This window comes from Barbus barbus (assembly GCF_936440315.1).
Source record: "Barbus barbus genome assembly, chromosome: 41".
NCBI lineage: Eukaryota > Metazoa > Chordata > Actinopteri > Cypriniformes > Cyprinidae > Barbus > Barbus barbus.
Genome location: NC_136719.1, coordinates 8,555,416 through 8,578,198, shown reverse-complemented (window position 1 = coordinate 8,578,198; position 22,783 = coordinate 8,555,416). Strand labels below are relative to the sequence as shown.

Here is a 22,783-nt window from a genome sequence, read left to right as displayed (position 1 = left end):
TCAGCAGTTTTCCAGCCAGCCATCCCTTCTGGTAGCTGTTTTCTATCTGGTCAAATCAATTCCAGATGATTAATTATGTGGGCTAAAAGCTGGTGGTCTTTGTAGACCATCTTGGTCAATCCAAGTGGTGTTGGTAGATCATCTTGGACCAGCAACAAACCAGCAGATATATTCCAAAAATCAGCTTAACCACCTTAAAGACTCATAAAATAGAATTTAATTTTGTGTCTGTTAGCTTTTCAAGTCATTGGACAGAATATTTAAGTTGGTTTCCCCCTCTCTCTCAGGAGCTTCAGTGTGGACCGGGTGATGGACAGAGTGATGGAGAGGCACTATGATTTTGACCTCACATACATCACGGAGAGGATCATCTCTGTCTTTTTCCCTCCTCTGCTGGAAGAACAGCGGTACCACCTCAACCTCAGGGAGGTGGCAGCCATGCTCAAGTCTAAACACCAGGACAAGTTTCTGGTAAGTGACTCAGCATGTATTTACTGTCTCTAAGGGAAGTTTACTTATGCCATTGTAATACAGGCATTTTCACTGTTCCGGTCCATTTTCCTCCCACAGTTATTCAATCTGTCTGAGCGGAGGCATGACATCACCCGTTTAACCCCAAAGGTAGGGGCTGACTTTGTACGAATTTATGTGTTTATGTTGCTAGTTGCTTTGCGGCTGAACTTTTAAAGACCCGATTACACCACCCGAGATTAAAAAGTCTCTTTCTCAGGTTCATGACTTCGGCTGGCCAGATATGCACGCTCCTCCTCTGGATAAGATCTGTGCCATGTGCAAAGCCATGGAGAACTGGCTGAACTCCGACCCCCAGCATGTGGTCGTTCTGCACTGTAAGGTCAGAGGTCATTGTAGTCTTTGGACGGTTCATGACAGGGTCACAGGGTACTAAAGGGTGCTGATGTGACCCTTAAGGACCACCCTGTGGAGCGTTGCCACAGACGATAACATGAAGACAGACCTGAGAGGATGTCTTGATTTGACAAGCTTTTAGTTTTATGTGAGATGTTTAAAACAGCAACGAAAAAGCAAAGAGCAAGAGATGAGAAAGCACTAATACATATTAAATTGTTTTGGATCTTTAGCAGGACCCAAAATCTGGAATTTAAATCTAGTTTAAGAAATGATCAGATGGTCAGATATTCTTCCACTGAAGCTCAAGTTAGATTATCATTGTCGGTTTTTACACAAACGTGCGGTCAAGCAAAAGGGGAACATGCCAAAATATATAAGCAACCACTCTTAACACCCTAGCAGCTGCTTGAAAACAAGCTATAAAACTGTTTATTGTGAAAAGCATGTCCATTTTTCAAAATAGATGGCACTATGGATGTAATGCTGCACCCGAGCCGCTCATGCTGCATGTTTGCAACATCTTTGTTTGGTTTGTGTTTAATATGCAGTGGTTGCCTCCCAATTTAAATGGAAAGAGCACAGGCCAAATTTGATTTGTTTATTTGGGATTTGTTTTAAAATTTCAGTTTAGTTTTGTTATTTGACATATTTTAATTTCACAAAGAAATGTGCAGCATTTTGTCTGAGAAATAGTCATTTCTCTTAAATCTCATTTTGTTCAGAAAATCATGAGAAAACCATATTGTGAAATCAGTATCGTGAATCGCATCGCATCGTTACATGCCTAGCTTTCACTCAAATTGTTTGGCTTTTCAAAACCTGACTGTCCGAATGTCTTCTTCATTTGGAATTGAAGTGCAAATCATATCTGTATCAGTTGTATAGATTAGTATTGGGTTTTTATTTTCAGGGCAACAAAGGAAAGACAGGTGTTATTATTGCTGCCTACATGCATTACAGCAAGATATCAGCAGGGTAAGTTCAGCCATTCTACATTGCAAGGGGTAACAGACTTTATATAAATTACTTTAAATACATTTATTTATTCCATCTTAATCAAAATATAATTAAATAATATAATTAAAATAATCTAACTGAATTTAAATGCTAAAAAAGGTCATGAAAAATATAAATGGCAATCATTCATTTTTTTTTTTTTCCCCTCAACAACTTGTGTTTTTATTGAAGAACATAGAGTTCTTGAAACTTCTGTTATATAAATTGTATTGTGGTTGGTATGTGTAATATATCTCCTGATTTGTGTTCATTAAAAAGTTTAAAAACAAGGCGTTTTGGCACGTAATTACACCAGAAATACTGGAAGAAATATTTGAGCCATTATGGGGGGCTTTCTGGTTAATTAACAAGCATGTGTCTTTGATGTTATTTTTTTTTCTTATGTCTTCAAATGCATTTGTGCACACAGGGCAGATCAGGCCCTCAGCACATTGGCTATGAGGAAGTTTTGTGAAGATAAAGTGTCATCCTCTCTCCAACCCTCCCAGAATAGGTACATCTTTTTTGATTTACTGATCTTTGTGCTTTTACATACTGTAATTTTTTGCATTGTTAACACTGATGTCTCTGCAGGTATATCTATTACTTTGGAGGTCTGCTCTCAGGGGCCATCAAAATGAACAGCAGTCCACTCTTCCTTCATCAAGTCCTCATTCCTACCATCCCCAACTTCCAGGAAGATGGAGGTGAGTGAATATTTTCATGACATTATTCCCTGACTTCATTCATGCATAAGCCCTCGATGAGGTTACTGAGCTAATGTTTGTCTGTGTGAGAACATATGTATTCATTAAGCAAACCTTCCTTCACATTCACACACATTTCAAGTTTGTTTTTAATCTTTTGCAGTGGAGGAGAGAGAGACACACAGGGAGTTTGCCAATTCCTCCTTCATATCTCACTTTTTCCTCACTCTCTTGACAGGTTTCTTCCCTTTCCTGAAGATCTATCAGTCCATGCAGCTTGTCTACACTTCTGGCATCTAGTGAGTGAGGATCTATTGGAGACATTTACATAATTTAAAGCATAATTAGAGGTGTTTGCTAAATCTAGTTTCAATAGTATTTTTGCAAACTGTGTATGTTTTTTTGTAGTGATCTGCAGGGCTCTGGGAGCAGACGGCTGATTGTTACTATTGAGCCTGCACTGCTGCTGAAAGGAGACATAATGGTATGTGGGGCTGTTTTTATCTGACCCTTGATATATTACAACTTTCAAAACTATAGGCATTTTCATCACTTTAATCTCTTTCTCTCGCTCTCTGTCACTTTTATGGTCTCTTTTTCGGTCTTTCCTGTAGGTAAAGTGTTATCACAGGCGGGTTCAGTGTGCTGAGAGGGACTCTGTGTTTCGACTGCAGTTTCATACGTGCACCATTCATGGAGCTCAGCTCTGGTTCGGCAAAGGGGAACTGGATGAAGCTTGTTCAGGTACATTCTTAATGGAACAAGCCAAGAATTTTACAATAATACCAGAGCTGTCTGTCCAACTCTGACTGCCTTGAGCTGAAATGGCCTTGGGATATCAGCTGAGCTTGGTTTTTTACGGTGTGTTTTTTTTATTTCGGTGGTCTGTGTTCTTTTAGCTGTGCTGTAAATTATCACCCTCATTCCCATTGGGTAACACCTGCGCACCACAGCTGCGTAATTGAGATGAGATACAGATTTTCACGTGACAATATATTCTCGATGGGCTTACATACAAGCATGGGAGGCAACTTCAATTGCTTGTAAAACTCTGGGAAAATTCATATATATTGATCATCGTTATAATCAAAAACATTTATGAAGTGTCTGGTATGGAGAGGATATTATATACAAAACCCATTATTAATGACAAATATTATTAGCTGGAAAGGGTCTTCTGTTTTCCTAATGATTAACAATCTCTATTCCCACTGTTTCCTGTAGATGACAGATTTCCCTCTGATGCCACAGTGGAATTTGTGTTTTCATCTGGGCCTGAGAAAATCAAAGGTAACATCAAAACCTTAATCAAACTGCAGATTAAGTTCTTACTAACTGTTTGCAGTTTAAGGGACCATGAATTTGTTTGATAAACATATTTTCTTTCCTTAGCTGATGCACAGTGGGGTGCTATCATATCATGTGGTCTTTAACTGTGTCATAATGCAGATGCACTTGGTTGTAATTTTATTGTGTGTGTGTGTGTGTGTGTGTGTGTGTGTGTTTGATTCAGGGAGGGTGAGCCAGAGGAATGATCCAGCTGTCAGTGTGGACTATAACACAAATGATCCGGTGGTGCGCTGGGACTCTTATGAGAACTTCAATCAGAGACATCAGGACAGCCTAGAGGGTACAACTATTCATTCATACAACCACATACTGGTGTTTATTCAAGCCTTCAAAGGGAACATACTGTATTATTTTAAACTTTCCTTTTTATTTTGAAATAAAAGTTTGATACTACTTTCTACAATGTTTACAACATCTTGCCAGATCAGATTATTGAAACTAATAGGCAAAAAAGAAATTCAGAAATAACCATGGGACCATCACAACCATGAGCACATTAACAAATGGTCAGGTTTACACATTGACAGAGGTCTTTTTGTTTTTTTTCTTTATCATAACCAGTGTTTTGTCAACAGCATACAAGCATACGTCACATGTTATTTAATAAGACAATAACATGTGACGTTTGCAATAACAATAACTGTTTGCATTTTGAATTTTCACCATGATACATGAGTTACTTTTTCAAGTAAATAATGTATTATGTCATAATATATGTAACTTGTAAAAGGAAAAGAATGTGAATCTGAAACCAATGAATGACTGTTTTTGCTGCAAACCTTGAATAATATTTTCAATGGTCTTTAGGGAAATATAAAAGGGCAAAATATGGACCTCTACATTCTTTCTTGCACTAAACATTGATTTAAAAAACAACTCTCATACATCCCTCCAGATATCGCACACACACGTGGGCCACTAGATGGCAGCCTGTACGCTCAGGTAAAAAAGCGCCGCGCTGCAGGCTCCACCTCCGTGGCGTCCGCCAATGGGAGCCCTGCAATGAGCTCTGAGGAGCGTCCAAGTCATCTTCTGTCTATTAGCACTGATTCTGGACACTCATCTGTCCCACCTGACCGACTCGATGAGCCGACTCGACAGGCCCCGCCTACTCAGCAAGAGAGGGAGGAGCTTGAGCGCCTGCTGGGTGGGATTGAAGGCGATGGAGGGAGGGATCGTGACCGAGAAACAGCCATTTTGGATGACGGTGATTCCTTGCCTCCTGAAAGGACTGGGTCACTGAGGTTAGTCCGTTCATGCTCATGTCGGGTGGGCTACCGATCTCAGCGTTGTGCTGAGCCTGGATGTGATGGACTCCACCACTTATCCAATGGGTACTGCCTTGATTGTCCCACCACAACTAATGGACACACAGGGGCTCCTTCTCCAGGGATGCCATCTGTCATAGGGCTTTGCCAACACCACAGTGCCCTTCCTCACCAATCCCTTCCGCCACCAGATCTGCTCTGGGACCGCCAACAAGATCCACAGCAATACCTTCATCGCACTTGCTCAGAGGGGCCATCACGCCACCTGTGTCCATATCCATCCCAAGAGATCAGCCCCCATCCACATAGTCTGTCTCCCCGACTGCTCTGTAGGACAGAAGAGTACATTCCATACCCCCACCACCACAACCATCCACACCACCCAAAACCCAGCGGCCCCTACCACGATGTCATGATGATTGATGGCCTAGTGACACCCGGCTGCCCCTGTCGGGACTGCTGTCTGCGGCGAGAAGATGTCCACGGCCTCCGTTTGGACAGAGAGGAGGGAATACACTGGGAGAGGGAGGCAGAGCTTCACCGGGATACTGGGTTAAGACGAGGCCGAGAAGCTGATATGCAAAGAGGGGCAGAGATATGGGACCGGGAGGCAGGGCTACGAAGGGGCAGAGAAATGTCTCTGCTCTGGGACAGAGACCGAGAAGCAGAACTACAGTGGGAGAGAGAACGAGAGGCAGAATACTGGCACAGAAGGACTACAGTATCCCCCTACGGGCCTCACGGTCATGAATTACCAGCATTTAACTTTGATCCACTTCCCGCAGGCCATCCTGCATACCCCGAACCCTCCCGGTCCCATTCTCACTCCCATCTGGATCTCAAATACAGCAGCAGTTCCAGTGGATACCAGACACCACACCAAACGTGCCCCTGCTCCCCCTACCAGCCGTCACCTTCAGAGAGTCGTGGCTATGCCTCGGGTTACCAGTCTGAGTCCACGTCCCCTCTTCCACCTCCTTCCGCCTCCTGCTCTGGCCCAGTGCACCATACCAGCGGGCCTACAGATAACCAAACAGACTCCCACCCTCAGCAGTACACCTCTGATACAAATACAGGTGAGAAATGACTTGACAGGTACAATTAAAATATTTTATTACAGTGTATTGGACTGTCTTTAAATTTGAAGCTTTTACAAATAAGTTTTCATTATCTTATATTAAAGAAATGTGTATGCCCTTCATCTGCATTCAGTTTCATCTGTGCATGATCAAATTTGTTCATCAGTCTGTATGCTATCCATATCAGATTGCCCTGGTGCAGATAGCATAGGCTGGCGTAGTCACATTGCCTATGGTTCCCTGCGGCGGACACATCGAGATCCACATGCTCCATGTTCAACACCCTCTGATATTTCAGGACCTCCAACACCAGTCCACACAAGCAGCCCCTTGCGAACCCAGGAGAGGTAACTGCATTTAAAAGTTGATGTGGGGTTGCTCCTGCAGAGTTTAGCTCTGACCCTAATCCAACACACCTAAACCACCTGAACCTTAATCTCCAACCCTTCAAACAAAACTGAACCAGCTAATTAAGGTGGTCAGGGTTACCTGAAAATAATAGCAGGTGTGTTGGAGTGGGGTTGGTGATCTGTAGTCAGGTAGCCCACAGGGGCACAGTTGGCTACTCCGACAGTAGATGGAAATTTTACCTGCTGACTTAATTTAACATTGTGTCGATTTCTTCTTCCATTTTCAGTCCTAGCCTGAGTGTCCGTGAGAATGAGTCAAGAGAGGTGAACAGTGAAAGCAGTTCAGCCCACTCCCACAACAGGACACACCCACCTGCCCTACAGTCCAACAGTACCAGTCCGGGGTCTCGGCAAACTGTACTTTCTTCCAGTCAAGAGATTCCTGAGATACACCCCTTTCCTGCCACACCCACCACTGCCCAACAACTCTCTGCCCATTCCTTGCCAACAACACCTTCCACCCCACAAATCTCAGCAGAACATTCCACCCCTTTAACACCTTCATCAGAATCCACCAAATCACAAACAAACAGCTCACCTACTGCTGCTACAGTGCCACCCACAGGGGAAATGGTACCACAATCAACTGAGACTGTTAAACCAGCACGCTCACCTGGTCCGTCTTCTCCCATCCTGTCCGAGTCCATCCCAGCTCACTCGCAGATCAATGGAGTATCACCATCTCCTGAACCAGACATGCCTTCTGCTTCTTCTGCCCCTGCGTCCCCTCAGCCGCCCACTGGCGAACACGAGAGCTCTTCTTCCCCTGAACCCCCAGTGCCTGGTTTTGCGACACTGGGTAGGAAGCTGATGTTGGGCTCTGAAACATCACTTCCTGCAGGACACAGTATGGACGGCAGCCCCAGCTCCACTCCCACCTTTCCCATCTCTCCAGCCTGCTTCACCCCATCTCCTCCACCAGGCTCCTACTCAGGGTGCCCAGCTGCCTCCATCCCACAGCCTCCCCTCCCTGAGAAACGCCGCCCATACGGCCTGCCAGGATCACCCAACGGGAGGTCTGGAACACTGAGGGCATCCATGAGTCATCAGCCCTCTGTCCAACACCACGTTACATTTTCACCTTCAGTAGGAGAGCTGACTGTGCCCGCTGGACAGGGAGAAGTTGGTTTGGAGGGTGAGATGGGCAGCCGTGTCAGTGTGAAATTTGTGCAGGACAGCTCTCGATTTTGGTATAAACCTGGCATCTCCAGAGAGCAAGGTGAGACAACCACTGTTGTCTTATAATTTAACTATATAAAACTAAATGCAGTTTAGAGATGCCTTCATGGCCAGCTGCTACATTTGTAAAACAAAAGTGCGGTATACTGCAAATTAATGGCAAGATGTGGCTTTTGAGTTGCCTTAGAATCGAATCAAAATTGAAATCAGGACATGTCTATCAATAAATACCTAACATTATTGCTGATTGCTATTGATCTTTGCATAAACAGTTTTGCTTGTGCAAACGCAACCATGTCTTAATAGGGATCCTTGCACTTTTCATAACCCTTAGTATGAGCAATACTAATAATGATGCTTACTTTTGTGCTGTAGTGTTTTTGCACATGTTGCAACAGATTGTTGTTCCATATGCTTGGACCTTTTTTTAAATAGCCATGTCTCATTAAACTGTCATGTCTCTGTTCAACAGCTATAGCAGCACTGAAGGAAAGAGAGCCAGGGGCCTTCCTCTTCCGAGACAGTAACTCTTTCCAGGGGGCCTACGGTCTGGCCCTAAAAGTTGCCAGCCCACCCCCCAACGTCAATAACCATAGCAGCAAAGGTACGCCACATCTGCAGGCATTTCCTCACACAAACATTTATCTTGCTTCAATGTTGCTCCCAAAGCTCTCTGTCTGCACAGGAAACACACGACTGCACCTGAAGTATTCTAGCAGAGCTAAACATCACAAGAATTTAGAGCAAAAGCTGAAGTGTGTTATTTCTGGACCAAACATAATTTCAAAAATAATGACGGTTGTCTTTGATTGGACAAACAAATTGGTTGATAGGGTTGTGCTCTATTCAGATTTGAACTGAGAATGCCAATTGCCAATTTGAATTGAGGTGACAAACACAAAGTAGAAGTGCAATTCAAATTTAAATGTAAGTAGAATTAAAATGAATTCAGTGAAATTATTGTGACAAATTTGTAGTTAAACAGTGATATATGTTTATCTAAATGTCCATTAATCCCAACTGAAGTGCAATATTTCGAAAGGTTGTCATGATTTGGCATACAACCAATATTAGCATCATAGTCTGCATTAAATATATAATTTCCTTTCTGTTAGCAGGAGGAGACCCTCTGGAACAGCTGGTTCGACACTTCCTGATTGAGACAGGGCCTCGAGGAGTGAAGATTAAGGGCTGTCAAAATGAGCCCTACTTTGGTGAGCAGTTCAGGAATCCGCTATAAAATCTACGGGTTGGCTCGCCAAAAACTGATTAAGCTTATTCCTGGTTCAGCTTAAAGGGATAATTCACGCAGAAACGATAATTCTGTCATCATTTGCTCACCCTCGTGTCATTCCAAACCTGACATTTTATTATGAAGATGTTAAAAAGTTCTTGTGGTCCCAAACCTGATCTGGAAGACCAATATCTGAGTACAAAGTTGGAGTTAATAGAACAGCCAGCCTGAAAAAGCTGTATGAAAGTTGAGCTCAGGTTAGTGTGAAAATTAGTTTGCACTTTTCTGAAATATCTGAGGGGGGGATCAGTTTGCTCAATGCATGCAAGTTATTCAGACAATGCTGAATACTGTCCAATCTCCATGATATCTCCGTCATGTACTCTAGCAGAGCGCTGAATATGCCAAATAGTTCAGAACGCTGTTTCATAAAAAGAGCAAACGGACAACCTTGAGTTGTAGAAGTAGAGATAAAGCTCATATCTTTGATGTAGCATTTGTTTTTCTATATTAGAAAGAAAAAAACATTTTTTGTGCTTGCAATTAGTTGCCGTCTGGCTACATTCTGGTGCTTTTGCAATCCGGCACATCAGTTGTAAAGGTAAATAAAGTTTAAGTATTATGAAAGCTAAGTATTGAGGTCCTCTGTGTGTGTTTTGTCATTGGTAGGGAGTCTTTCAGCACTGGTGTATCAGCATTCCATTACACCTATCTCTCTGCCCTGTGCCCTCCGCATCCCAGAGAAAGGTAAACAAAACGCCACACGTCAACACCACGCTGAGATATCACTGAATGATAAAAGCACAGACACAGCATACACTCATTGTGGGGTTAGAGATTATGAGGAGTTGTAAGACAAGAAAAGAATGCTTTAAAACAAAAAAGCCATAGAAAGTATTTTTATAAAACTAAAATACAGCATTTTCCACTGTATTCTGTACTATAGATTCTTACTACATACTAAACAAAACAGTACATTTTTGGTAATAATTATTTTTTCTTTAATTTATTGATTTTACTTCCTTTTGACTGTATTCAACTACACTTTGCCAGATAATTCAAAAATCACTTGCCAAATCTCAAGTTTTTTGTTATTATTATTTTTTTACTGATTCATCAAAACAACCACTCAAACATAAGACTCATTTTGCGAATCAGATAACACTGGTTGGACTGTATGTTTTTGCATGAGGCCAGCATAGACAATGTTGTAGATAATTTATAAGTTATAGATTATATACCTAATGTGTCGTCTTTTTTGTTTTATTTATTGTCTATTGTATTATTTTGCAATGGCAGTTATTTTTAGACAGACAGCTGAACTAAATTTTTTTTAATTTTGTCATGGATCTGCATGTATAATGTGCAGTATTATACATAGACTAAATGGAATTGAATGTATAATATTTTATAATACACAATATTATACATACACTGCCATTTAGTACTGTATATTGTATACTGTCCAAAATGTTATATACAGCTGTATATTATACATACAGCTCCATTTTTTAAAAGAATATTATAAATACAGCAAGGATGCATTAAATTGATCAGAAGTGATAGTTAATACATTTATGTTATAAAGATATATATTTTAAATAATTACTGTCACAAAAAATATTAAACAGCACAACTGTTTTCAAAATTGATAATAATAATAAATGTTTCTTGAGCAGCAAATCAGCATGTTAGAATGATTTCTGAAGGATCATGTGACACTGAAGACTGGAGTAATGATGCTGAAAAATCAGCTTTGCATCACAGGAATAAATTACATTTGAAAATATATTCAAAAAGAAAACAGATACAATTTGTAAAAATGTTTCACAATATCACAGTTTCACTGTTTTTTTTTTTGTCAAATCAATGCAGCCTTGTTGAGTTTGAGACTTCTTTCAAAATCAAACCAAAAATTAAAAATTGCCACACTTTTTAACCATAGTGTAAATAGATATGATCACAAATTGTATTTAAGCAACTGCTAGTGTTTGAATCTCAGAGACAGGTCTATAAATCATAATGTCACACTCTCAGACCCAATAGGTGAAGTCGTGGAGGTTCAGCCAGTCAGTAACATGAGTACAGCTGCAGACCTTCTGAAACAGGGAGCAGGTGAGTGTGAGCCAGCACATCTGTCCTCACTTGTTACTTCTTACTGTAACGTCTATAACCTCTGACATCTCTCCTTAGCCTGCAATGTGCTGTACCTGAACTCAGTTGAGACTGAGTCTCTCACGGGACCCCAGGCTATCGCTAAAGCCACAGGGGCCACAATGTCACGCAGCCCTCGGCCTTCTGCTACAGTGGTTCACTTTAAGGTGTCAGCTCAGGGCATTACACTGACAGACAGTCAGCGCAGGTACACCCACTAGTTCCTCTTTGAAAGTATAACCATATCATTTTTCAGTTTTCTCTGAGTAATAGAAATATGAGGACAGACTGTTACTGTCACACTGAGTTTGACTATGAGAGATTGGGGTTTTCAGGGTGTTTTTCAGGAGACATTATCCAATCAACAGCGTGACTTTCAGCAGTGTGGACCCACAAGACAGGAGGTGAGACTGCGATGGCAAAAATGCAAACTGGTGTACAAGAGTATCTGCTCTACATATTTTCTCAAACGTGGTTATTTGTTATTACATTATTTTATTTTGCAGTGTGTTGTACAACAGTATGCAAAGTTTACAGTGCATTCCACATTCCACAAACCATTAATTAAACCGTTAATGCAAATATACAAAGGAAAATGTGGACATAGGAGAATTTTTGTTGTTGTTGTTTCTTTATTTTGTTTTGCTTTCGATATCTTATTTTTTTGTTTTGTGTAATGTTTTTTTTTTTTTGTTCTTTGTTTGCTTTGTTTTGCTTCTTGTTTTCTTTTGTTGTTGATAATTGAGGATTTTTTTCTAAATTTTATATATATATTTTTGTTTTGATGTTTTGTTTTGCTATGCGTTTTTGTTTTAGGTTTTGTTTTGCTTTGTTTTCTTTTTTTTTTTAAATATAGTTTTTTTATATTTTGTATTTTCCTTTCCTTTCCTTTCCTTTCCTTTCCTTTCCTTTCCTTTCCTTTCCTTTCCTTTCCTTTCCTTTCCTTTCCTTCTTCCCTTCCCTTCCCTTCCCTTCCCTTCCCTTCCCTTCCCTTCCCTTCCCTTCCCTTCCCTTCCCTTCCCTTCCCTTCCCTTCCCTTCCCTTCCCTTCCCTTCCCATCCCATCCCATCCCATCCCATCCCATCCCCATTCCCATTCCCATTACAACAGTTGCCTGCCTAGAACTAGTAGTAGCTCTAAATTTGAACCAGGTAGTGCATGACTCTGTGTGGGCTGCTCTGTCTGTTTGTGCAGTATGTGCATATTTATTTATTTTTTTTACTAATTTATGTGTGTGTATTTCCAGTTTTATGTAAAACACAAGCTTTGGGGCTTTGAAATGCAAACCCACCCTGTGCAGACAGAACACTTTCCTTTTCTTAAACCATCGCTTTGAACCCTGTAAATTGTTTGGGCTCTGTGATTTATTTGTTAACGCTCTTTCATGGCACACAGCTACCAGTCTTGCATCTAAAGAATTTGAGGCAATAACATTAAACCAGATGTTACAGGAAAGAGCATTTTTTATTTACATGAGCCCCCAAATTGTGAGATATAAACAGAATTACGAGAAAAAGTCAGAATTACAAGATAGAAACTCAGAATAGTGAGATAAAAACATAATTACAAGAAAAAAAGTCAGAATGGGCCTTTGATCAAACTTAAAGGAATAGTTCACCCAAAAATGAAAATGTACTGATAATGTACTCACCCTCAGGCCAACCAATATGTAAATGAGTTTGTTTCTTCATGGGAATAGATCTTTTTAGAAATTTTGCATTACTTCTCTTGGTCCTCTGCAGTGAATGGGTGCCGTCAGAATGAGAGTCCAAAACAGCTGATAAAAACATAATCCACGCAACCGCAGTCTATCATTGTGAATCAAAACATTGTAATGAACAAATCCATCAAGACGTTTTTAACTTCTGACCAAAATATGAGTTCATAATCCAAGATAACCCTTGCTCCAGTGAAAATGTCTCATCAAAATCCACCTACATAATACAATAGACAATACAACTCTTTCACTGACCAAAGCAATATTATATATAGAGTACTCATATTTTACCCAAAAGCAATGGTTTGAAGTTGTTTTATTCTAATTATGGATGTATTACAAAAAAAATTAATTTACAAAATTTGATTTGATGTAGACCTCCAAGATGAAGCCTCAAAGCATTGTGGGTTACATCCAAAGCATACTCTACACAAGTAAATGAAATCAAAATCTAGCTGCATGAGCTCGACATTGCGATAGGAAATGTATCAGAACGCAATTCACATGCAGCACAAATATATTACAACCACAAGATTACACTAAATATACACAGTACTCGTGTAGAGTATATGTTTGTCCTCAGATTGAGAGCATGTTCATGTGTGGCTGCAGCATCCCGTGTGTGTGTGTGTGTGTGTGTGAGAGAGTCTGTTCCTCAGTCTTGTCTCTGTCTCCCTCTTGCTGCCGTAGGTGGACTAACTCAGACAGCACGACCTCTAAGTAAGTCTAAATGATATGTGTGTTGTCTGGACTCTTCAGACAGCTGCTTTCCTCTGTGTTGCTCCTGATAGGAAACTGATTATGTGCTTATGTGCATGTTAATTTACTCTTATTACCATACGACCGATCATCCTGTCTATCCGTTCACTCCTTATTTGGATTGCTGGTCTGACTGATATTTTATCCCCAGTCGCTCATTCGCGCATCTCTTTGTCTCCTCTCAGAGTATTTGGTTTTGTTGCCAAGAAGCCCGGCAGCATGGCAGAGAATGTGTGCCATCTTTTTGCAGAGCTGGACCCCGAACAGCCCGCGACTGCCATCGTCAACTTCATTAACAAAGTAATGCTGGCACCACAGAGACGCTAGGGCCCCGGGGACGAGGAGAACGGTTTATCTTCACGAACACTGATGCACTTCACAAGACTGTAATGTTGCACCTTCTGTCAAGTTTAAGACTTTTCGGCAAAGACAAGGGCTTTCCTGTTGACTAACATGATGCCAAAACACATTAAAACCAAAATATACTACAGAATGTAACCAAACTAAAGCCAGCAGTCTGTTGTGGTTTTGCCTTTGTAGAGCTGTTTTGGTGTTCATGAGAAATACAATCACTAAGATTGCTAAATAACCCTGGCAGCAGAGGATTTCAAAAATATAAAGCACTGTTATTGACCCATCTATAAAATAAATGTTATATGCACTCAAACTTCTGAATTGCACAGATAACAGGCTCCGCAGTATGACAATCATCATATATATTGATGTCAATTTGGTTTTTGAGTTTTGACAAATTATGGTCGAAAATGTTTATTTTATTCAAAAGCCAAATTTCTGGGTTTTTTTTTTTGTCCTTTTAACTGGAAAGGAGGTGCCATGGTTTCTATTGGAAACTTATTTCAGCCACAGTAAAAAAATACAAATGTATATATATATATATATATATATATATATATATAAAGGTATATATATATATATATATATAACTTTTTTTCTAGCAATTTTAAGTTTATATCTCACAATTTTAAGTTTCTATCTTGTAATTCTGACTTTTTCCCTCATTCCTTTCATATCTCACAATCCTGAGTTTGTCTCACAATTCAGAATTGAGAGAAAAAGTCCAAATTGTATGAAAAACTCTCAAGTACCTTTGTTTTGAATGCTTTGGTGGAATAAGTTTCCATAGTTTCTGACTCTGGCCCGGTGTCTGTGAATGATAGGGAAAGTTACTGAGCGTTTGAGACGGAGAAACAGAAGGAGGACCAGACATGGCGTAGTCGTGACGCTGAGTTCCAGTATTAGGAAGATTTAATAAATGAATATTCATGTAGTATGATGTAATAATGGAAGGCTGGCGGTCATGTGATTAACCAGAGAGAATTTGGTTCCCTTTAGAGTAGGAAGGAACTTTATTTTGTCCCCATTTGTTGTGTATTTCATGCACTGTTCATAAACAGAATATAAATAAGGTAGACAGTGGTTCATAACCATCCACACATCATATACAACCAATAGTCACGCATCATGCTGTACCATTGCCTACCATATTGTGTAGAAGAACATATTGGAATGTAACCAGCCTTTAAACTGATTGGACGGGTGGACGTTTCCGCCTTCATTCTTTGCGTACGATCTCCAGAAGCTGTTTATAACCAAAGACGTGGCCGTGTACTCAATCAGTTACTTTAAGCTGTGCCATTTATTTGACTTCCCTTTATCAACAAGTTAGTTCTGTTTTTGACAGATAGTAAGACATGTATGACTTTAATATATTGTATTCTGTATTTTCTTATTGATCTTTTTATGTAGTAATATATTTTCACACATGCAGCTGACTTGGAAAGTAAAAAGAAAAAAAAAACTACATGGAAGGATTTTGATAAGTTGTTTTTTTTATTACCTTATGTAATTGTTTCAGTGTATGCACAAGTGAAAAATATAATAAATGTAAAGTCATGGTACCAAATCTGAATGCATGATGTGAATTATTTCAGTTCTAATGCACTATTCTATTCATTTACCACCATCATCATGGATTATACTTTAAATCAGAGGACGTGTGTGTATTATTCATACACCTCAAATTGGATTAGTCCGTTTATTAACTTTATTTTGTGCTCGTTTGTTGTGCATTTAATGCACCGTTCATATATTTGCATAAATGAAAAAAGAGTGAATTTATACATTTAGAATTATTTATAATGGAAAACGCTGACACCATATAATTTTTTCACATTTTCATACAAGAATTTATTAATCATAAGGCCATTTATTCAGAAGTATTGAACAAACTGACATAGTTGATTTGAAATAGATGATCTATTTCTTTTGGACATGTGTAACAAGTTACTCAGTCAATTATTTTCTTATCTACTGTGGTACAATTACTAGTTGTCAGATCAAATGATTACATGAGTTTGACATTAAACGCATCCTGGACTCAAGTGAAGACCTCTTAGTCTTGGCCATATCAGAAGGGACAATGTAAACAGGGTACACAAAAAAATATCTTTCACAATCTTTGGTAACTGTTGATTCTTTCTACAACAGGAAAACTAAAAAAAAAAGCTTTACTAATAACCGAATAATTGGGACCGTTGTGAATTTCCTTTGAGAAAATGTTTGGGATAATGAAAATACAGTAACCTTCTGTGCACACCAAGTGAAAAACAAATCAAAAACTACAATTGAAAAAACATTCATCAAGTGCTGGTTATAAAATGTTCCCCTTTGGTTTTGTTTTTATCTTGAAAAAACAGAGGTAAAAAAGATAAAAAGACATTCACAATTTCGTTTTCCATTCTACCAATAAGCAGCCCAAAGTTTAAGGCCACACGTTACCGGGGCCGTCGTCATGTCCTCTATGTTACAGCCTCACTGGGCCGCCCATCGAAATCTCATCAGCGCCCCGTGAACGTAAGTGACGGCCCTGATGGCGACTAACCCTACAGTATTTGAGGCAGAGGTGATTCAAACAAAGAGCTTTTCATTCAGCATTCACAGCTGATTTTGTGGAAAGCTAAATATCTCATCATAGACAGCTTAAAAATTCATTTTCCTCAGTTGACAGGGAAACCACCTTCCCTTTCAGGTAAGCGCTTGATGGAGTTCAGGTGCTGTAGTGTTTAATATACAAACCGAAGATGACGTGTAGTCTACAGCGCCCTCTTTTGTCCTCTGCGAGCTGATGGGCAACCTTTTCAAACAAAGAGGAGCCCTTTAGTACCAGTGAGGTCAAAACCACTGCATACAACAGAAACAGGTACATCGAAACAATAAATAAATGGCTGTTCCCAAAAGGAAAAGTTGCAGCTGTCAGTTTTGTGAGTCTGATGGAGGAGGGCCGACGGATGGGCGAGGATCTCAGCAGTGGAACGAGTGAGGTGACGAGGAGAACCCCGGCTGGCAGGCAGAGTCGTGCTCGTGGTGGTTGGTGTCTGGACTGTGCTGGTCTTCTGTCTCTGGAGACATGGAGCCATTGTAGTCCTCGGCCTCCATCGGCTCCTCTTTGATTTGAGACTGATGCCTGTGAACAAAGACCGCTCACGTCAGCCAGGATCAAACTGAAAATCTGACTTCAACAAATTCATCCCATCGCTTCTGATGAATGACAATTTTGTCTTTTAATCAGAATATCATCATTTGTGAGATTTTGACAGTCAAAACAGTTTTGAGGTTGACTGATCTAATTTTGTCTCTGGAAAATGGCGATCTATTACATAGTGTTATATTGAATTACCTTAATGTTTTTAGATTTGGACATAATTCTCACATAAAAATAGTGCAATAGTTTGTTCAAATGTTTCTAACCTGTAAAATGATAAAGTAAAAACAGTAGTGAAGTGTTACAATTTTTTTTTTTACTTTTGAAGTAAAGTTAAAGCTTTCAGTAACTTCAAACTTAACACGCATATTTATTTATTCAGTCATTTAGCAGACGCTTTTATCCAAAGCAACTTACAAATGCAGCAATCAAAACCAACAAAAGAGCAATATAAATAAATATTTCATGCCTATATATATATATATATATATATATATATATATATATATATATATATATATATATATATATACATATATATATATATATATATATACATATATACATATATATATACATATATACATATATATATATATATATATATATATACATATATATACATATATACATATATATATATATATATACACACACATTAATATATATATAGAGAGAGAGAGAGATTTTATACTATTTATAAAAGACATTTATTATAATTTCTTTTTTTTTTAAGTGTATATTAATGTTTTTATCTTTGTGAAGCAATGTTATTGAGAAACTGAAATAACTTTTTATTTTTAGTAGCTTTTATTTTTCTCTTATGTTTCTTGATAGTTCTTATTAATACATCAAGTTTAACTAAATTAAAATGAGAAATGTTGCCTTTGAAACTAGCTGAAATTAAAAGGTTTTATTAAATGTTTTCAGTTTATTTTATGGTTTTCATTTTAGTTTTAGTTATAATACTGTTGGGGAAGAGCAGTTATTTGAATTTTTTATTTTGATGCAAAAAGGTAAAATGAGACCTTTAGGACAAGATAATTAAGATAACCCCACAATAATGGAGTTGTTATTCAATATGTCCATAAATTAGATTAACATTTCAGACATTTAAAAACATACAGGCTAATTGGGTGAACATATTCTGCATTCATAGTGTTGCCATTATGACATATCTTCAGTTAAAATATGGGCAACTTAAGTATATATAAACGTGCCTGTATGTAAGTCATAGAATACATTTACCTTTCAGATGAATATTTTTTACTGGGATTCTACTTTCTTTGTCACTGCTCATTTGATTAAATCGTCAATTCAAATAAATTGTCAAAACAATTATATATATATATATTTTTTTTTTATTTAATTTCTCTTTTATCTTGTTCCAGGTAGGTGCCATCTTTCCCCGTTTTTTTTATTTTGTAATTTAGTCATTGTTTCTAATTTATTTCCCCTCATAACACACTGGCTGATGCATCATCATCATCCTGCATCATCTAAAAGTAAATGCACTCTGACCTTAAGGGGGGCATCTTCCCTCATCTAATCTTTGAATAAGCCAGTCAGTGGCTGATAGATGTTCTCAGGGTTTATGTGAGAGATGTTGGACAGGCAGGAGAGTGGACTCACAGTGTGGGCACCGGAGAGAGCTCCAGGCTGGAGTCGCTGTGGGAGCCCTCGTCATGATCGTGAGAACTCATGTCCTCATGCAGTGCGCTGGCCAGAGCCTTCAGACTCGACGCTCCCATGGACGCTGAGCCATACAGGTGCAAACTGCTGTCCACCATCGCTGCCTGAGGAAAAACAATGTTTTAAGGCCATGGAAAATAACACTGATATTACAAACAAGTTAAATACACTACCATTCCAAAGTATGGAGTATGGATGCATTCAATTTATCAAAAGTGACAGTAAAGACAAGCATGTTAGAATGATTTCTGAAGGATCATGTGACACTGAAGACTGGAGTAATGATGCTGAGAATTCAGCTTTTCTAATCACAGGAATAAATGACATTTTATAATATATTAAAAATCTTACCAACCTCAAACTATTAAAACGGTAGCTTATGTATGAATGACTCCATACCTGCAGAGAAGACAGGGTGGGATTCTGACCCAGACTGGACTGGATGTTCTTCACCAGAGGTGATCTGAAGAAACCGATATCAGTGTCATGAGCAACAATGACTTCAGAGGAATCTGTGCCAATTAAATCTTTGCAATGAGATTTGCAGTTACCCAGTGATCTTTTGTGGCCTTCTTTTCTGAAACTCCAGCTCGTCCACAGTCCAAACGGCCCCCTTCACATTCTCGACTCGTACAAAACACTTGTGAAGACTGAGGTTGTGGCGAACTGCATTCTGAGATCACAGAATAAATTAACAAACTGATCCAAGGCACAGGAAATCATTCAAAACTGTATCTTTTCAGTTACCTTCCACGTTGCTGCATTGCGTCTGAAATAAGCAAACGTTCGAGTGAACCAGTTGTAGATTTCATTTAGTGTTAGCTCCTTCTCAGGAGACTCCAAAATGGCCTATAAATTAAAAAGGGGTACATGTATCTCATATGGCAGCTGATGAAAAATACAAATCAACGTCTAACTAAAATTGATCTTCAGTTTGTTCAGAAATCCTGTTTGATGGCTGTCTTATCAGAAATGATGGTGCAGACCTCGATGATGGCTCCTTACCTGCCTGATCAAAGCAGCGTATGTAAACGGAGGTCTGACCTCAGCACTCAGGTAGAACTCCTTATTCTGCACAATATCTGAGACACAGGAGAAGGGTGCTGTCAGTTACACTTCATTTATCAAAGCAATCCGGTCTTTTTAGGGGTTTTTTGAAAATGGGGTTTTCCATGTATGCAAACGTAACTCTCACACAGAAAAGAGAGAGAAAGAAAGAAAGAAAGAGAGAGAGAGAGAGAGAGAGAGAGAGAGAGAGAGAGAGAGAGAGAGAGAGAAAGAAAGATCGATAGAAAGAAAGATCGATAGAAAGAAAGAAAAGAAAGACTTGTGCAACAGTTTATAATTTTACAGGTTGGAAACATCTGATAAAAGATGATAGATAGATAGATAGATAGATAGATAGATAGATAGATAGATAGATAGATAGATAGATAGATAGATAGATAGATAGATAGATAGATAGATAGATAGATAGATAGAAAAATCTATTTACAAAGAAATAATCAATGCATGAATGTTGTGCAGGACCTATCCTTTTCTGCATGCACAGCAAATTCATTTTAGTATTGAACGTTTACTCTTTTTGGGAAAAAAACATTTTATGACTTGAAATCATGTTACATGTGGACTGAAGGAGGAGCAGGATCCTCCTTTTCTGAAAATTGAAATAACCCTACTGGGCAGGTGACGGTTCCAATGGCCCACATTTCCCTCATACTGATTTAGGGTCATTGTTATTGTAGAGGCCTGATCACTGCACTACAGTGACTGTGGGTCAGAGGTCACGGATCTCACCTTGGTCCATGACTATGTTGTATTTGTCAGAGTAGCGTTTGCGAATGGGTCCCATGCTGTGCAGGCTGGTGGGTATGATGACGGAGGGCATCTGGGGGAGTGACGTGAGGGGTGTAGATGGGGCTGTGGCACTCTGGGAAAGACTCATAGAGGGAGTGGTTTTGGGAACGGTTGCCTTGGCAAGCGTGAGGTTAGACACCAGATTCACCTAACAACAACAACAACAAAAACAACAGTTTAATATTTCACCAAATCTTGAAGTGTATCTTCAGAACTACACAAATGTGTTTAATCAAACCGAGTAAATGGCAAATAAAGTGACATACTGGCTGAGGGGCAGGTTTGGGCTCAGTAGACTTGACATGGAGGTGGGCCATCATGGCCTGAAGGCGTTCTTTGTCTTTGGCGAGCTGTTTGACAAACACAAACACAACAGAGATGTACCAATGATAAACAGAGTTTACTGTTGTCTAGCGTCCACATGGTTTTTCTTTATGTGTACATACAGAACAGGAAAAAGATTAGAGCTCAGATTAAAGCAGGATGTTCAACTAAATGCAAAGCAGAAAACAAACATTTCCTCAGTCTAATCAGCATTAAATACACCATAATCAAAAACCAGTTCCGTTTGGGAAAAAAGCAATTGTGTTGAGTGTTTGTAAAGCCTTACCTGCAGTTCCAGCTGCTGAACCACCTGCATCTGAACTCTGCACTGCGCTGTGCTCTTGTCATCCAGAGCATGTTCACTGTTCAAATGCCTGAAAAACACAACACACACATGCAGACGTTCAGTATAAGGACTGTCATTAAAACATAATCACAAGTTATTGCATTGGTTTAATTTGAATGTTGGTAAGATTTTTACCTTTTGAAAATCCCTTATATTCACTAAGGCTGAATTTATCAAAAATACAGTAAAAGCTGAAATATTGTGAAATATTACAATTTAAAAAAATTTCTATTTTGATACACTTTAAAAAGTAATGTATTTGTGTGATAGAAAAGCTGAATTTTCAGTATCATTACTCTAGTCTTCAGTGTCACATGATCCTTCAGAAATCTTTCTAATATGCCGATTTTCCACACAAGAAATATTTAGAAATGTTGAAATGTTTTTAATGTTTAAGTATTTTTTTGTGGAAATCATGATACATCCTATTCAAGATTTTTTTTTTAGTTAAAGTAAAGTTCAAAAGAACAGCATTTAATGGAAATAAAACAGTAAAATTGCAAATGCCATTACTGTCAGTTTTGATCAATGTAATGCATCACTGCTAAATTAAAATAATTTCTTTAAAAAAATCTTCTAAGCTTTTATAGTACATATCGTTGCTACGATTAGGATTTCAACATCACTTCACCTTTTTACTCCCAAACATGCAATGTGAATGAGTCTGAATAAATATTTAAAAACAATGAACTCAAAAGAATGATTTGATCGTATATCATACATTACTAATCAACCTAAATGTACAGGATGCAATACTACTATTGAGAAGTAGAGGGTGCTGTGTTCAAAGAAAATCTGTGCAAGGCTTTCATCTAACCAACTTCCTCCTCTAGCAAAAAATATACCAACAAAAATGAATTTCTTTAACACTCCAACCCATAACCATAACTGCTTTTGTGAACATATATCCATGAAATAGTCTTCTTGACAATACAGTACTGAATTTACTACTAAATAAAGAGAGGGAGATTCTGACATTCTGAAAATACTACAGTAATAAAATTGTGATTATAGCATATTTGTGAATGAAGAAAGCTTATTAAGAAGGCTAAGCACCTCATTCACAGGTACGGCACGTGACTCTCAGTGCGATGTGATAGTTTGGAACATGCTTTTAATAGTGCAACTGTGCCTGAGCTGAAGAACAAAAGGCAGTGTTGTGGCAATAGACAGGGTGGGGCCTCGGACTGGGAGCAGGGGTCAGGGTCAGTGGAAGGGGCACAGATAAACATCCTCCTGTTGTTTGTTTTGGGAGGGATGGCCAGGATCACCATGGTACTCTGTTTATCAGTGCACTGAGCTCAACCCTGAGGGGCCCCATGGCTGCAACGCCACAGGG

General features: G+C 39.0%; 2 protein-coding genes across 4 annotated transcripts in view; one reads left to right on the top strand and one right to left on the bottom strand.

Moving 5' to 3' along the window:
• tns2a (tensin 2a) overlaps window positions 1-14,387 on the top strand; it is a 65,108-nt gene extending 50,721 nt beyond the window's left edge. Inside the window, 22 exon segments of the mRNA XM_079402849.1 lie at window positions 288-471; window positions 571-621; window positions 731-853; window positions 1,781-1,845; window positions 2,297-2,380; window positions 2,461-2,573; window positions 2,812-2,872; window positions 2,982-3,057; window positions 3,188-3,317; window positions 3,798-3,863; window positions 4,087-4,203; window positions 4,819-6,267; window positions 6,458-6,617; window positions 6,908-7,899; window positions 8,332-8,463; window positions 8,978-9,073; window positions 9,763-9,840; window positions 11,131-11,208; window positions 11,287-11,455; window positions 11,583-11,651; window positions 13,655-13,684; window positions 13,909-14,387. Of these exon segments, the coding sequence (XP_079258975.1) occupies window positions 288-471; window positions 571-621; window positions 731-853; window positions 1,781-1,845; window positions 2,297-2,380; window positions 2,461-2,573; window positions 2,812-2,872; window positions 2,982-3,057; window positions 3,188-3,317; window positions 3,798-3,863; window positions 4,087-4,203; window positions 4,819-6,267; window positions 6,458-6,617; window positions 6,908-7,899; window positions 8,332-8,463; window positions 8,978-9,073; window positions 9,763-9,840; window positions 11,131-11,208; window positions 11,287-11,455; window positions 11,583-11,651; window positions 13,655-13,684; window positions 13,909-14,050 (4,465 nt within the window). The 3' untranslated portion in view covers window positions 14,051-14,387.
• A 1,171-nt stretch (window positions 14,388-15,558) lies between these two features.
• Window positions 15,559-22,783, bottom strand: part of foxp1a (forkhead box P1a) — a 46,664-nt gene continuing 39,439 nt past the window's right edge. The window contains exons 9-17 of one of the 3 annotated variants that reach the window (XM_079402859.1): window positions 21,385-21,472; window positions 21,041-21,124; window positions 20,715-20,922; window positions 19,923-19,999; window positions 19,665-19,766; window positions 19,469-19,590; window positions 19,317-19,380; window positions 18,858-19,021; window positions 15,559-17,207 (exon numbers count right to left, since the gene is read on the bottom strand). In XM_079402859.1, coding sequence (XP_079258985.1) covers window positions 17,045-17,207; window positions 18,858-19,021; window positions 19,317-19,380; window positions 19,469-19,590; window positions 19,665-19,766; window positions 19,923-19,999; window positions 20,715-20,922; window positions 21,041-21,124; window positions 21,385-21,472 — 1,072 coding nt within the window. In that variant the 3' untranslated portion in view covers window positions 15,559-17,044. The remainder of the gene's footprint in view (window positions 17,208-18,857; window positions 19,022-19,316; window positions 19,381-19,468; window positions 19,591-19,664; window positions 19,767-19,922; window positions 20,000-20,714; window positions 20,923-21,040; window positions 21,125-21,384; window positions 21,473-22,783) is intronic. The other 2 variants (XM_079402861.1, XM_079402860.1) reach the window with 2 other exon arrangements.